The sequence below is a fragment of the Antennarius striatus genome, chromosome 13 (assembly GCF_040054535.1).
Source record: "Antennarius striatus isolate MH-2024 chromosome 13, ASM4005453v1, whole genome shotgun sequence".
Taxonomy (NCBI): domain Eukaryota; kingdom Metazoa; phylum Chordata; class Actinopteri; order Lophiiformes; family Antennariidae; genus Antennarius; species Antennarius striatus.
This window is the reverse complement of record NC_090788.1, coordinates 18,353,759-18,371,264: the sequence shown is the minus strand read 5'-3', so window position 1 is coordinate 18,371,264 and position 17,506 is coordinate 18,353,759. Positions and strand designations below refer to the sequence as shown.

Genomic DNA, 17,506 nt, shown 5'->3' with positions numbered 1-17,506 from the left:
TCAGATATTTGAAAAATGAAACAACAAACTGGAAGAAAAATATATGTTGGCTTTGTCCAGCAGGAAAAACACATCTCTCAAGCTCCATGAATATAAATTGCATGTTTAATGCATTTATAAAGAAAATCACTGCACTAACCAAATAAATAAATAGAAAACAGTCCAAGTACAGCTTGACATTGAATTTTCTCTGTGTTTCTAATAGCACATCTTATGCCTCATTGAATTTATTCACCCCGTTAACCTTTTGAGTGACCCCAATGTAGATTTGGGTATTGTTTCCCTTATTTTTGAACAGTGCAACTGAAGACCTTTCAGCTGCTTTTGTCTAAAACGTTTAAACTACTACTACTCCTGGGTGGACATATGGACATTGCTTCAAAAAAGGAACCATTGAGTTTTTGTGCTGATCTAGGTAAAGAGGTGGATCCATGGTGGCAGAGGTTTGTAGACTCTGAATGTTTCTTGAATGTTTCTGGATTCATCAATGAGAAAACTTTAAATAATTTCTAAGGTTCTGTTGTTTGCACACGATACCACAGCATGAGGTGATAATAGTATTAATGAAGAACAGTATTCGAGTGAATTTACATTGTCTGTACATACCTATTGTATTCAAAGGTAATTTATTTTCACAAATTCGTGCAGGATCTCAGGTGTTTTTAACAGCCAGGAATTCTGCTCTTTTTCTCAAGTCACAGTAGAACTCCATATACCAAAGTAGGGAAAATGATTTACATCAAAGCTCATTTACAGTTGCTTTACTTCTTTTTATTAATTTCCTTATGTCTCAAATGTACAGTGTTATTGGAAGATGAGATGACAAAAGGCACAATTTCACACTAAAAGAAAGAAAATAGGAGACGAGATAACAGGAGAAAGAGAGAGAGTAAAAGAAACGGAGAGAAAGAGAGAAATATGACTAATAGTAGTTTAGGTTTTGTGGAGTCATTTGGTTTCATATTCTGATTATAAAATGAGGATTCTAACAGCAGATATCTATAAGATTGTCTCTGTTAAACCATGTTCTTTCATAAGTTTGTATGTTTCCATCTGGTTCTCTAATTCTCTATCTAATTGTCTGCTTTTTTTTTTTTGGAGTAAACTCCAATCCTGCAGGATCCACTTGAATCTGCTTATAAAGATAGAATAATTTGTCCTAAATTCGCCTTTGTTAACCATTGGAGGGTAAGTCCTGCTCAGGGCTGACACCAGCAGCTCATTATGTGGACCGATGAGCTGAGCCAAGCATCTATTATGGTCCTTTTTCAGTGAGAGACGAGTGTAGTTCAGAGACAACAGAGGTACAACACCCAGAACAAAAATATATATCTATACACTGTCCTGCCAATGAGACACGGTCCCTGTGAGGGCAGGCCATCAGGAGGAGAAACGGTCAAATAGGATTTTGTTGCTCCTACAAACAGCACTGGGACTCAGCTCCACATTGCTTTGCTTTCTAATAAAATGTAAGCATATTTTTTGTCTACAGTTGATAGTATTCTCTAAAATTATCTTATCTCTGCTAATGCCAGAAATAACTGTGAGGACATATGTTTGAATCTGAATATTTAGCAATGGATCAAGAGATGTGTGCTGTAGTTTTGGCAGAACAGTTTGATCTATATATATGTGTTCATCTACATTAAATTTATTTACTATTTACAGAGTCAGTAATACAGTACATCCACAAATCTCTGTGATTCAGTTGGTAGCCCCATCACAGATAGTGAGTAAGATGCTTGATGGACAAAGGGTTAGACATCCAAGGGCCACTTGTCTTTAAAGAGCAGGCAACAGAAACCAACTCTAGTTAATTTATGGAGGCTAGAACTAAAAGGTCACGTAAAGTAAGGGAGGAGACGTTAATAGTTAAAGAAGAGCCTTCTTTTATGGGTGATGAAAGAAATAGAAATTTTGATACTGACTGCTGATCGAGGGCTTAAGACAGAGCACATAAATGCCTAAACCAGTGATTATCTTATCAAATAATCTATTAAGTAATTTAAATTTCAATCACATTAATAACCAACACTTTATATCTGTTGGAAAACATCTGTGTTTTGTCATTTTGATGACTAATAGTAAGGTGGGGGTGCCAGGACTGCTGTATAAAAAGATGTCTATACCAATTCCATTGGTATCAGCATTGTATTGGGAAATATGACAAGAAGATATTAATTTATTTGACTATAATATTGCTTTGTTTTTATGAAATTGTTACAAAGACTGGGACAATCAAATGTAAAAACAAATAAAAAAAGAATTCAGCATGAGGTCAACATTATTAACTACTAGAATCCACACAAGTGTGCATTATTTATTAAATGTTGTGCAGCTAGATTTTAAAGCTCATTAATAAATATTTACATTAAATTGATTCATGTCCAATTCCACGATGATATAGATATGAACCCATTAGTGCAAAAGATCTGGTTTTAACAGTGATTCACTGGCTACAACTTTTGAATGAATCAAACTCAGTACTCTAAGTGCTCAGACAAAGGGGATAGAATGCATCTAATTATTGTGATGGAAATTTTTTTTTAGCCACGACTTACTTTTCATTTCCCACATATATTAATTGTTGTTAGGTGGCATTGATCAGTATTATGTCAGGGGTCTTTAGACTCTCTGTTGCTTGCCCTTTAAAGTCTCCACACAGTAAAAGAAAAGATGCTGAAGAAAGTAAATAAACAAATCAGTGTCTTCAAATTAACCAAAGGATGTCAGATGAGAGGAAGAAGGGTAGCTTCACTCCTCTTCCATTACTTACTCCCTTCTTTACCCAGCGAGCATCAGATTTCCTCATAGACACACACACACACACACACACACACGGACGCCACTCATGTACTCTCATGCATATACCAAACACCAGACTATTACAAAAAAAGAGGCCTAGGATTCAAGCAGGATGAAACCACCTCCTCCAAAAACATACAATAAAACAAGCATTTGAGAAATGATTTCTCAGCATCTTAACCATCCTCCACTCTGAGCTCAGGTTGTGCAATGCAAAAAACCAGGACAGGAGCCAACAGCAGGGATACGTAGGTTTACAATGATAAAAGAGAGACCAACGTCATGGTAGTTATTGCTATCGCTGGATAAGACCATTTATCCACTGGAGGTGACAGGATGTCTGACAGGGCAAGAATTGATGCAGTTTGCATTAAGTTTTGTTTTCAAAGAGCCATTTATTTATCTACAGCAAATGAGAAAAGCTATTATCCACGATGGCTGCAAATGGTAAAATCACTTCCATGGTAATGAGTTTTGCAGTTAAAAAGATGTTAAGACTTTTGAGAAAAAGATGGTCGGACAAAAATAACTTATCTGTGGCCCGCCTTCTGAGCATTTCCTTTTGCGGAGAAATAAACTTGCTTCTTGTACACTAAACGTATGTATATGTAAGTGTGCCTTACTGTATGTTTGAATTTAAATACTGCACTGTCCAGCACACTGTTGAACCTGCCCGCCTGAATCATACAACTAAAAATAAGCAGGTGAAATATAAAAGGCAGGAAACTTTACAATACTATAGAAACAAGTATACACACACACACACACACACGCACACACACATACAAACAGAAGCGCACACACAAACTTATGAAGCAGCAGAAAAGGCAATGACAGCCTCAACACATCCTAAATCAGATATTGGAGGAAATCCTGTCCGACAGGTCAAGAGTTTAGCGAAGACAACAGCTCCCTCAGCACAATCCTGATCTTACAGCTGCAGTTTGTGGACGTCAACAGATTTCAACAAAAGAAGGAAACGCTGAATGAAGTGTGACACAAATGAAGGGAAGTACTATGACAAATCAAAGAAGAAAAAAAAGCAGAGTAGATACAGCTTGGTCTGGAAAAATAAATATAAACAACAAACATACAGCTAAAATCTTTTTTTATATGCATATACAGTATATATATATACACACAGTATATATACAGTATATATACACAGTGTGTGTATATATACTGTATATATACTGCATATATATGTATATATATACAATAAACCCTCGCGCATTCGCGCATCAACACGCCTGACTTCACCTCATTGCAGATTATTAGTAGGTAGTCACGTGATACCGTACGCGCATTCTATTGGCTGACAGCATCCGGAAGTGCGCTACGTTCCGTGAGTCTCGGAGGGCAGCGCACTTCTGTGAGACAAAATCGCTTGAAACAGTCGATAAGAGTGTGGAAAAAGGTAATACAGACAGAAGGTGGTTTAATATCAGTATGGGGAGGGTTCATAGATGTTTAAATTACCGTAAATAATAAGATAAATAGTTTGTTCCTATATCGTGGAATTTGTTATTCGCCTGTGGTTCCTAGAACACATTAACCGCGAGTAACGAGGGCGCACTGTATATATATTACAGATTACATATTATACATACACACATCATTGGGGGTAAGTTAGAGCACTTCATATACTGAGAAGCCTGACAGACAACACCTGTAGACGTGCTCCTGGAGGCCTCAGAGGAACTTACACGGTGACACCAAGTAGAAAACAAATAAAAACAGATGGGACTCAGGGGAGGTGGGATGAGGCTGGAAGAGATCATCCGAAAACTGGGATTTTTACTGGGTCCAGGTCCCTGAAAACCAGACTGTACTGGAGGGAGCGGGGATTCAAACCAGCCGGTGTCATGTGGAGAAGAGGAAGGATGTGAATCAGCTGGTGTCTGTGTATTCTTGTCTGAAAAAGACAAACAATTATTCAGTATTACAACCCCAATTCCAGAAAAGTTGGGACACTGTGTGAAATATAGAGATGGAAGACTGTAACCCCAGTTTTAATTGGAACATATTTAAAGCTGAAAGTAAAAATACCCTGAAACTCACAAAAACAGTTATCAATGTATTTTTAATGTCCGGGTAAACTGTCCTATCAAATATGATTTGCTTTTCTGCATTTTATATTATTGTAAAATGATAAAGAATGCTTAAGATTTGATTACATCAAGCAATGTAGCTGCAGATCAACTCCACTACTGCTAAAAACATCAAAAATTTTAAAAAGTCTACTGATTCATCCCTTCTGGGCTTTTTCAGTAAACGAAGAATTTAGGTTTGTTCAAAACAAATTAAATCAACACTCTGGAAACATGATTTAAATTTTGTGCCCTAAATGTCTGATTGGTAACAGTTAATAGATGTTTCAAAGAAAGTTTCCATGACTGACAGTCAGACAGGTAAAAAAACTAAAAGGATAAATAATTTAACCATACAATTCCTCATACCTGATGAGCAGCAGCGTTCACAATCCAGGCCCACTTCAGTCTTCTAGAGCAACCATCCCTTTCACTGGATCCTTCACTCTCATCTGACGCACATAAGACAAACATTATCATGCTTTAGGAATGTAATAATCAGTAATAATAAAAAGTAATAATCACAAGAAACAAGTCTGTCTGGCTCCTCACTGTTTCTGCTCACCTCATCTAATTCCTTGCGCGTCTCTTCCTCCATGCGACGAATGTCTTCCATGTTCAAGTCAATCCACTTGTCGATCCAGCAAAACAGCTGACGGTGGAAATTAGTAAATAAGCGCTTCTCTTGCTATGGAAAAACACAGAAAGGATAAAAAAATTAACATACATTAGTACCTTGAGAAACAAGTTTAATTTGTTCCATGACTGAGCTTGTATTTCCACATTTATATTTCCACATTTAAAATAACTAAAATTATTTTAATCCATTCCAGCCTTGTAAAAAAGCCCCAATCCCTTAAGTTATAAAAAATAATGAATTAATAATTAATTATTTATAGTTACATAAACAATGATAAAGTATGAAAATAAACGCCAAAGTCAAGTGCACACGTTAGCTACGCCTTTACTCCGCAAAAAAAAAACAAGATCCGGTCTCAGCTGATGTATACATCTGCCAACACGTGGGAAAGAACGAGATACGGTCTCAGCTAGTGATGGTATCCTGAAGCACGGCTCGTATCTCAGATTTTGCTTGTAAGTCGAACAAAAATATGTGACGACTCATATCTCAAATAACTTTTGTGTTGAGCAGCTCGTATCTCAAGGTACTACTTTACTGTAGTGATAAAATCTTGGATGCATGGAGATGTTTGATTTCATGATGCTTACTCTATTCATCCACAAAAGGCAGAGAGTGATGCTGTTCTAGTTTCACCCCCAGCTGGCAAATGTGAGACACTATATCTGTCCGGTCCAGGAAGGAAAATGACACACACACATCCTACAGGAGCGATCCTTCCCGAGTCACTGACCTTGATTTGCAGACAAACTGTAAACCAAACTGTAAACCAACCTTCTGAATGAAGTTCTCCACTTTACTTTGCAGCCCCCACCACTTAAATTTGACTGTGACCAGTTTGTAGGCACACATGTGTGGGCAGTCTTTCTTGTTAGGAAGCTCCTTCTGCAAATGTACAAACACATTGAACTGTTAACAAAGTCTGAACAGAAACAACACACACACACCCACACACACAGGGTTTACAATAATAACCTTTCACCTATATGAGGAGAGACTGGATTGAGCCAAAGGCCAAAAGAAGCTAATACTATTGTGCCCTGTGATCCCCTTACTAATACACAACTGTGTGATTGTTCTATTAAGACATTAACAAGATGCTTACTTTCCAGTCCGGTCCTAGAGGGCCTCGTCCTGTCTTCACAGACTTGTACTTACAGGGATCCTCCTCTGGCTTGTAGTCCTGGAAGGAGGTGAGAAAACCCAGCATAAGCGTTGATGGAGCGACAAGCATGATGTTAAATGTGGATCTTTAGATAAACGTAGACACCTTTGGTTCCACTTGGCTTCTATCTGCAATATCAAGGTAGACTACATCCACCTTTTTCCAGGTTTCTGGATCCAACCCATGCACCTGAAACAAAACAACGAAGTAATACTCACGGTTTTGACGGGATTTTCATTCAAAAATGAATTTGGTTTTACAAATTTATGTAATTTTTTTTTGCATTTTAATTACAGTATTATTTCAAGTTCAAACCATTTTATATGACAACATCCATGCACACACACACATACAAACACACAAGTATTTAGGCCATTGCAGTCTTCAGTATTTACATTTTCAAGGTGTCCTAAGTCAGGTTTGTGCCATGTCTCAATCTTGATCAAGAAGTTTTCTTTCATATACTCATTCTGCAGAGAAAAGACAAATTATTTTGAGTAAAAGGAACTGAAGCTCTACTAAATAGTAAGGGAGAAGTTAAAAATAACAAAATAACATTGACACGGGTCAGTTTCTCTCTCTCTCGCACACACAAACACACACACACACACACACACACACACACACACACACACACGACAGTGTCTGAGTATCCCTACTGCTGTTGCTGTATCAATGATACTTTCTGGCTAATTTCCTCCCTATATAGACATTTATGTCTCTTTTGTGTCAATACAAATAACAAAATACTTACAGTAATAACTGCAGAGTCAGTGAAAAGAAAGTGCAGGAACAAAGAAAGAAAGAAAAAAATAATTCAGTTAAAAGATGACAAATATGTAATCAATAACAATGTTTAGAGGACAAAAGGACATAAAACTGTATTCAGGTTGACTGTCCTGTGTGTTAGTGTGACAGATGGCAGCTGGTGGTGTGTGTGTTTGTGTGTCTGTGTGTGTGATCTCAAGCTGAAAGACTGGAGTGTTTATGTGGCTCTCCTCATTGGACATACAGTTAATTATTCAGTGACTCCTTCAAGGTGACAGAGACCCAGAAAAGGAGAGAGAAAATAATGATGTCTCTTCTTTGACCTCAAAGCCATTGAGTCAATAATATTTAGTTTCTTTTACTTAAAGGTTCAAGAATCCTTCCGAGTGCTGCTTTCTATTTGTTAGCGGACTCAAACACATTGACTGCATCCCATTGGTGTTCATCAGATTAAAAGATTTTTCGGTATCTTGTCTAAGAGCCTCTTTACCTAGATCGAAAGAATAGCTTGTTTATTTTAATGTGGGCTGAATTTCCTGCCTCTGTATGTGTTAGCAGAACTACCTTTGAATCCTTTTCTTTGTTTAAAATCTAAAAAAAAAAAAGACAACTGCTGTTTGCGGTGTACCATGCTACCTGTGCGACAGTACGGGTACGCATTCCAGGCTTTCTCGTGGATGTTGAGAGCTGAAGTTGGAGCCAAGATTCTGACGAATGACGGCACTTTACTGCAGGATTGAAAAGAGGACAAACCAAGTTTAATTTATTTTCATTAGCACCATTTCTAGTACTTGTTTTAGGCAAGTGGTTCCGGTAATGTCAGTAAAGAATTTTTTGTATAGAATTTTCTGATTAAGTTCATATTGCTCTTTTTCTTAGGAAACATTATAATAACCTAACCCATCAGACCTTTACCTCAGCCTAGTCTTAACATGAGCTGTGACAAATCTTACTGAATATTAAACATCTCACAGCTACTTAATGCCTACTAATAATTTAAATACCAACCATTGTTATGATCCTCGTGAATCAGGATTTTAATGGATGGTGGCTGTCAGGTTGTTGTATGAGAATCTCGAGACATAGCAGCACTCTGTATTCACTTAACATCAGCTATTTTTTTTAACGACTGATTAAATCAATAGCACTTACACGTCTCTATATTACAAATGGAGCTAGAACTAGCTATGACGCTAAAATGAGATCCTAAAAATAGCAAACATCATACCTGCTTAGCAAAATCATGTTGTCTCTATAACCATGAAGATGTTAGTATGCTAATGCTTCATTGAGAACGGTTTAGACTAATGTATCTTCCCATGTATTTTGAGTATGGTTAGTATGATCAGGATGCATTGGTGCATTTTGAAAAAAAAAAAAAAATTCTCTTGAATGATTTCACATGAGTTTATTTCTAAAATGCTCAAAAAATTCTTTTTAAATCAGCAGTGGGTGTCAGATAACAAGGTTGTACCAGTCCCTTGAGGATGAAATACAGGAGTGAATGGACAGCTTACCTCTGCAAATGATAAATTTTGTGTGTGTACTGTCCCTTCTCGCCATCTTTCTCATAGGGCTCATTTTTAAGCACCTCCACTCCTTCTCCTCCACCTGTTTCATTCTTACTGGCCTCAGCCACAGAATACAGCTGGCCCACCTGGTACTGAAACACATGAGGAAAACTATAAGTTAGAAAGGATCTAGAATGTGCTTAAAGAGCAAAACAAGCAGCTGCATCCTTTGGCCCTTGTTAATGAAAGCATATATGTTACAGATGAGATAAAAAAAAGTGTTTTATTTACTTCAAAGTTTTCACTTTAACTCTGTTTTGACCCATTTCCTGAAATTTCTTTCATTCTGAATTTGCAGTCATCCTGAGTGTGCGACTGAGTGTTTGAACAAAAAACAATGGTTCCTTTCATTTCTTAATCACCTCTAATCCGCCATGTAACCTCTACAGACAAACTTGCAACACTGAAATATATAGAACAAATCCAGTCTGTTAGATTAGAGATTATTGTATTTTCTCCCCCATTACTCCTATGAACAACATTCTGCTAAATCAAACCATGAGGGTGTTAAAAGGTGTTTCCACAACAGAGCAACGATGTGTTGTGTGATCAGCATAAACTTCACCTAAAAGTGTGTTTGACAGAATTATTGAAGCAAATAATGACTGAATATCAATATAAAAGGCCAAAAAAATATTTAATGAGTTGCACTAATGAAAGTGTTTTTAATGCATCTGTACATATAAAGTATTTAATGATTTTGGAACAAGCAGTTCTTTAACAAACTTGATTAACCTCCTCATCTGAAAAAGTTAGCAGGAACATTGTCACCAATAAATTATTCAGTAAACATGTTTTTTAGTTTATGAAGGATCAACAATTTGGACTGCTAAGAGTTTTATTCTAACGAGAACTTTAATGAATCCCACACAACCACCCTCTGTATGTACAGGTAATATGGTATGTGCCAAATATAAATATGGTTGTAAATGTTGCTGCAGTTTCTCTTTACCCTTTGCCTGCGTCAACTCACAATAAAAATACCACTGACCCAAATCAGTCCATTTGAAAATTAATGTTAAAGTGTTATGCTGATTTTCCTCTGAAAACAATAGATTTTGTCCCATATCAATCAGTCTTGTGAGCAGCAGAAGATTTCAAAGCTCCAGGAATTAATTATATAAGAGTATATAAATGTTTTTTAAAAATTCATGACCCATTAAAAGCCTCAGGCAAGACCTGATTCTAGTTTGTTATTATTTACAAATAATTTAAATATAATTGTAGTTGTAAAAAAAAAAAAAGAACAGCCCTAAATGATGCCAATTTTCAGATATACTGTATTTGTTATATCCACAGATATTTTATTCAATTACAACTACAGATAAATGTGACACGATTAGTATCAGTGAATGGAAAACAAATTAGGGAGCTGTTCCTCTTAATTATGGCACTTTGGATTTTTTTATGAATTTTGACAGGTTCCTCATCCGCAAGATTTTGATGAAATACTAAAAGATGCTGTCAGACTGAGTGAAACAAATCTAAAGAAAAAAACCTTTCCCTAAAGTACACCGAACAAATGGGATGCAGGAACAGTGCAGCCATCTGGGTAGTCTATATGCCAGATCCTCCTTCGTTCACAAAGAATAAAACCCTAATAATACATGTTATGGGGGACGTGTGTTAAAGAGAAGATGAAAGACTGGAAATTCAACACAATAAATCCTCTGATGGTTTCAACAGTCAGGAAAGTGTAATTCAGCTTCTATGCACAAAACGACTTCCGTTCAAATATATCAATCCACAGTTTTCTATCAGACACTGCTGGTTTGAAAGAATTAAATTCTAGGAAAAAAAGATGATTTAATTAAAAGAGTGGAAATCAAATTGAATATTTATTAAATCACTACTGTCCTAAAGAAATGAAAACCTTCATGTCGGATATTTGGTGACAGATAACTGAAGACAGGAAGCTCTGGTGGGATATGATTCACTGTCAGAGGGGCATGTGTAGCTCCTTAGACAGGGAATATTACTCAAGTGCTCATGTTTTGTGGATCATATTTAAACTCTCTAATTAAAACTCCTATGGTTTTCTTTCAGTGTCTCTATGTGCTATGTATTTGTGCCTCAATGTAAAGCTAACGGCTATAAACGGCTTCATTAAGCAACAACAATAACAGTAAGCCTCCAAATGCAATCTTCATAATTTTCCATCTACTGATTTGTGCCCTCGCTCTCAGCTGCAGCTATTTATGTCTGTTAGTCTGTCAGATAGAAAAGTAATCTTTTGTTTAGTTTAACAACGGGAAAATGTTAAAAAGGGTAAATTCCACACTAACATATTAGAATTTGCTTGAAGAAGAAGTTAAGTCACCTGGGCATGATCATATTTTGTGTATTTACTTTTTGTTTGACTGGAAAAATGAAAAATATGTAAAAATTAAATACAAAAAAATAAGTGTATTTGGAAATTAAAGAAAATAAAAAACAAGACAACTCTATTTTTTGTGTTTGTTTTTTTACTGTTATTCATCGGTCATGTTTAACTACTATGAAGTTAATCAGACTTTATTTGCTTAACTTAAAACCTAGTTAAATATTAGCCCACGCTAGAGGCAGCATGTCCACATAGAGTTCATCTATGGCTTGCCGGGCTTCCAGCCAAACATAATTGAAAAAGTACACTAGCAACAGTTTATCAGGCAACACTTAGACCACTGTTCAGTGTAAAGAGTATGTCCAGGAGTTAAAGTGAATGGATTTACACTGTCTAAAACCTGACTGGGTTGACAAAACATCATTTATTTCTCTGAAATCTGAGTATAGCCACTGAGTATACCTCAGTGAAACATGGAAGAGGCGAAGTTAAGGTACGAGGTCCACTTTCATCACTTCGTGTTGAGAGCTGGTGCAAAGCTAACAAATTACCAAAGGATAACACACAAAACCGCCTCCTAGCCTGAACAAGTTGTGTCATGAAAATACAGTAGTACCTTGAGATATGAGTTTATTTTGTTCTGTGACTGAGCTCATAAGTCAAATAACTTGTAACTCAAATTTTCCCCATTTGACATAAATAAAATAATTTTAATCCATTCTATTGGATTAATATATGGACAGTTTGACTCAAAAAATGTGTATGTTGAGCAGCTGGTATCTCGAGGTACTATTTTACAACCCAGGCTATTTTTCAAAGAGAAAATGAACCGGCACACACAGCAAAAACAAGTCAAGGTCAAGGTTTGAGCAGAAGTCTCTATTGTGATGCTGTGACCTGGTATGTCAGCGGATCTTAACCCCGCAGAAAAGCACGCAGTTCTACAATATTCTGTAACCCTTACCTTAAAATGAAAGAGTAACAATAAATGCAGTAGTGTGATTAATCGTAGTAGCCCAGGAATATAAATCTCATGCTAGCTTTGAAGTTGTTGGGAGTCTTGAACTCAGTGAAAGGCTGTGGGACTATGCGGCTGAGTTGGTCAAGATGTCGCTTCACTTGCTAATCATGAACCAAGTCAGTCCCTTTTAAGAGACTTTTAGCCTGTAGCATGTAGGTATCACATCATCTCTGATTCCAGTTGTATGGGACATTTCAGCAATAGGGTCCACTTGTGAGAATCAGGAGGAGAATTGCCCTCATTTAAGCAACAATATTGTGTGAATTTGAAGGGTGTGAACAAACAGGTTTATGGAAATAGGTTCAGGTGACTCATTTACAATGCAGGCCTGAATGGAGGATCAAACTAATGAATAGAGGATAGCAAGGTAAGAGAGACAGGGAAAGGATGAGGACAGTCATCTCTCTGATCGAAAATTTTTCAACCAAGATTATGACGGCATTTATTTTTCACAAGTGATCAGAAATGCTGGGTTTTTTTCTATGCATAGCATGTGGATATGTATTTAGATAATAATCGTTTCACACATATAAACATATTCACACATATAAATCTAAAGATACCATGAACAGAGCCTCCTTACTAGTGACCACTTAATGCTGTGATTTTCTGCATAGAATGAACTTTCAGTGTGTGAACACTGAAATATAACGGAATAAGACATACCTCCTCCACTGAGATAGGAAGGATCACCCGACTGGAAGAGAAAGAAAAGGAGAAGTTACTCAATAATAAGAAACAGTCAAACCAATACTTTGAGGTGGGGGACACTCCGGGCACGACGCCAGTGCATCGCGGAGCCACACACAAAGAAATACAACCATGCACACACACACTCATTCCTACTGGCAATTTGGAACGGCCAATCAACCTGAAGCGCATGCTTTTGGAGGTGGGAGGAAGCCGGAGAACCTGAAGAGAACCCACGCAGACACGGGGAGAGCATGCGAACTCCGCACAGAGCGGGATTCGAACCCGCTAACCACTGCGCTAACCACTGCGCCACTGTGCCGCCCTGCTCAGTAATGTAATGAAGGAAATTCTATGATATTCAATAAAACAAAACACTCACTATGCCACAGTTAGGCTCCTGAATTTCTTCTTCTCTCTAAATTCTTTCTCAAGGACAATGACCTTCATGTTTTTGCAGTTGTGTGGAATGATATGGACTTTAGGATAATGAGATCCAACAAAGATGACAAATTGCACAGAGACATCCTGTTAAAATTTATGACTTTCACTTTGACTCTGGTATCAGGTGAGAACAGACAATCCATCATTTGTTGTTGTGAAGAGACGATGAAAATATGCTTCACTGAAGCGGGAAACTTGAGTTAAGACGGAACTGGTTTTCAGGCTGAGCAGTTAGTTTAAAAAGTACAGTAACATGATAATTATGTTCTTTTAATGACTCTCTAGTGATTTTTGAAGTGCAATATTTGTGGTGGATAGACGTTTGGTCGAGTGAAATGACCAAACGTATAATCGAGAGCAGCTCAACACAAAACAACCTATAGTATATTATTATTTCATTATGTGTTGTTTTGTGTCCTGTTATTGTGTCTGGTAAGTCTTAGGGAATAGTACTTTCATATTTAGAGTAGTAATGATATTTAATTCATATAAAATGGCGTTTATAGCTCAAAACTTAATAACGACTTACAAACTTTTAGTTTGGTACGATGTGTGAGAGACTGCAAATATAATTTTAATAAAAACGCTAGCTACAAACATGAAATTCAAAGGCAAATTAATTGATTTTATTTTTTGTGACATAGCCACTGTAAGTTTAATATGCACAAAAGCATTTGAAGACAGTATTTTAAAGACAAACACTATTACTGATGTCTTCCAGATGGGATCAGCAACTGTGCTGCACTGCAGTACATCCTTTCTCTAAAACACCTGCACATGTATAGTGCACAGTTTAGTTGATAGTGTTAGAACTGTGTGATGTATGCCTAAATTCAGATAATCCTGCATCCCTCTCGCCTCTGGATGTAATCTGGGTCTGATTCCCAGCCAGACTGTAGACGAGAGACCAGATGCCGCAAGGAAGCAAGAGCCGGTGACACAATGTCCATGATATCAAGACACAAAATGAAATGCAAGCGAACTCACAATACATTCAAGAATTTAAATTTCCTAAGCACTGCAGCTATTTATGTCTGTCGGAGAGAAAATTAATCTTTTGTTTAGTTTGACAAGAAGAAAATGTTAAAAAGGGCAAATTTCAAACTTATTACAATTCGCTTGAACAAGGATTAAAGTCACCTTAGTGCTCTCTCTCTTTCTCTTTCGCTCTCACTCATGCACACACACACACACACACACGCACGCACACACACACTCTCACTGGTTTAAAGGTCTTGACAGGAAGATCAGGTGTCTCCCTGTTGCTTCAGAAAACAAACAGCTCTTCTCTTCGACATTACACATTTTTTCTCTGATAACATCTTACCTTTCTTCCAGCCTGCCTATTCTTTTCTCTTCATCATACCCTTAACCATAAATTCCACATGTTATTATTGTGAACCTGCTGTGCCAAATACCATGGGCAGGGAGACAGTGTGGGTGGCAGGTGGCTCAGGTGAGTATACAAAGAAACCTGATAGTATCTGGGAGTATGAGGGCAGTTCTTGTCGTGTGCCTCTGTGTTGAGTGCAGCAATTTAATCGTGACCGATTTAATTAATTTCCAGGCAGACTGCTGAGACCCAGACTCTCCCTAATCACTTCAGATCTTTAGCCATGCCATCACTCTCATCCTGAGCTTTTTGTGCTGGGCCATTAATTGATTAAATGCATGTGGTGAAGAAATCAAAACAATAATGAATGTTGATGAATGTTTTCCTATGTGAGGCAGAATGAGATCTCTATAGATTGGAAGTGCCATGTTTTGGATGAAGCTGCCAATATTTTCAATTTGAGCCAAAGTGAATCAGTGTAGGCACGCAAGCGCAGGGAAGTGTCAAAAGTTTGAACAGCAACATAGCAGTAAAGAGTAAAGAGGAGTAACTTGACTGAATTGTAAAGATGATGCTCTCTACTCTCTTTGTCGTCTGCATTTTGTGGTGACTGGAGACTGTAACAATGTTCTTCTGATAATGACCTCAGCTGTTCATATAATAGTTAAACCACTCACAAAATATGATATACGTGCACAATAAAATGTGTATCTGTAGTTCACATACAAAGTATTTCATGCAAAGGTTCAGCGAACACGTGTACAACAGGACACAAACATAGTTTTACTTTAAATTGATGACATGAATAAAGTTAAAAATCATCCAAAAATCATTTGACTTCATGTAACTTTCACATCTATATTTAACAGTGCTCTATTACCATAAGCACAGGTCATTTTACCTTGAGGCAAGTGATACCCTGAGACTAACTTTTGATTCATTATAGATCTAAAACCATAATAATTATATATCTTGTTTTAACTTTAATGTGGACACAACAACCTGAAGAGCATATACAGTAATACGGTAATCAGAATCTGAAACACACACTCTTAAAATTTGTAGTGAAGTCATGAAATGCCAAAAAAAAGAAAAAGTGGCTCAGGCTGCCCAGTCCTCCCCTAATATGTTATTTTTTCATCTGAAGACCACCATCATCTGCAGTCCACCGGGTTTACCCTTGTTCTAACCACCAGCTGACTGGAAAGGCCCCAGTCACTTCCACCACCGTGAGGCCTGTTACAGCACTGTGTTACAGCAGAGTCTCAAAAACCCCAAATCCTTCCCTTTTTCTACGGATGATCCTTCATTGGACGTGATCTGGTACCTTTGCCACCCTCGGCTGTCACATCCTCAGAAATAAGCCTGGTGCGTCAAAACCTCGTGATTTGGCATTATTATTACCCCACCGCTCATCCCGACCCCCTTTTTTTCCCCCCCACCTTGAGCATCCCTCCACCTGGGGGTCGCTGCTCTCATTCCTTCAGATGGAAATGCCAGAATGCTCCCGACGGTCATTTCACCTTCACCGCGCATCAATAACATGGCCACGGCGGCTTACGCGGGGATGGACGCTGTCACGGCACGGCTTAGCGTTCACCAGCAATGTCCCCCACCACAGCTCCTCTACAGCATCCGTGGCTTTATCACCACAGCAAAAGGCACTACTGTATATTATCTGCTAGTGATTTAACTTGAACGATTGACATGCAAAACGTGAAGGACACAGCCATGCCCGCACCGGCTGCTAACGCAAACGGCCGCAGATCTAACATGTCTGTTTAATTCGGGGAATGCGTTAGGGTGGTGTCGTACGCATGAAAATCATGACAGACATGGAGTCAAGCAGATAAGGGATCGTCGACATCATCCTGGCCGCTCTCTTGTAATTCCACACGGAGAGGATAGCCACAATGTCAGCGCCGCAAACGCACAAGGATGAACACGCACACACTCACCGCTCCACTCACGGACGCGCAGCTTACTTACAATTCCTTTATGAGCATTTTTTTTTTTTTTTTTTTTTTTTTGTGGCGGTACGGTTTATCCCCAAAGGAAAGCAGCTCAGTTCGGGTGTAGAAACAGGCTCGATCCCTCCTTCAGATCGTATATATTATTTCTCCGCTCGCCGCTCTTCCGCCTCTATGTCATTCTACCTCCACAGGCGCTCGTTCTCTCGACATTCACTTCCTGATCGGGGCCGCGGCGCGGCGTTGCAGACGCGCGCACCGCGCCGGGAGGAAGATGATGGTCCGTCAGTCAGTGGAGGGTACAGAGTACTGTGTGTGTGTACATGTACATACAGTACACTCTATCTATCTATCTATCTATCTATCTATCTATCTATCTATCTATCTATCTATCTATCTATCTATCTATCTATCTATCTATCTATCTATCTATCTATCTATCTATCTATCTATCTATCTATCTATCTATATACTTTTTTATGCTAAAATGCTTGGGGATAAAACAATGCAGTTCATTTTTAATTTGACGCTGGCAATCACTGCTGAACCCTCTGGAAGTGTCGTGGGTCAATCAGCGAAACATCAGTGAAAGAGGGCGCCCACTTGACAACCCGAAGGATGCCATCCATCATTCATTTGAACTCCACAGAGTCTCATCGGTGCCTTTAGTGCGATATCTATTGAGG

At 38.0% G+C, this 17,506-nt stretch overlaps 1 protein-coding gene across 1 annotated transcript; it reads right to left on the bottom strand.

Annotated features, from left to right (window-relative positions):
* Nucleotides 1-1,007: 1,007 nt before the first annotated feature.
* Nucleotides 1,008-17,239, bottom strand: pitpnab (phosphatidylinositol transfer protein, alpha b). The gene is made up of 12 exons (XM_068331399.1): nucleotides 16,840-17,239; nucleotides 13,050-13,080; nucleotides 8,986-9,131; nucleotides 8,105-8,196; nucleotides 7,455-7,462; nucleotides 7,096-7,170; nucleotides 6,806-6,889; nucleotides 6,641-6,718; nucleotides 6,310-6,420; nucleotides 5,461-5,583; nucleotides 5,265-5,347; nucleotides 1,008-4,720 (listed from the first exon to the last, which is right to left on the bottom strand). The coding sequence occupies exons 1-11, from the start codon at nucleotides 16,854-16,856 to the stop codon at nucleotides 5,300-5,302; spliced, it is 813 nt and encodes a 270-aa protein (XP_068187500.1). The 5' UTR covers nucleotides 16,857-17,239; the 3' UTR covers nucleotides 1,008-4,720; nucleotides 5,265-5,299.
* Between the last annotated feature and the right edge of the window lie 267 nt (nucleotides 17,240-17,506).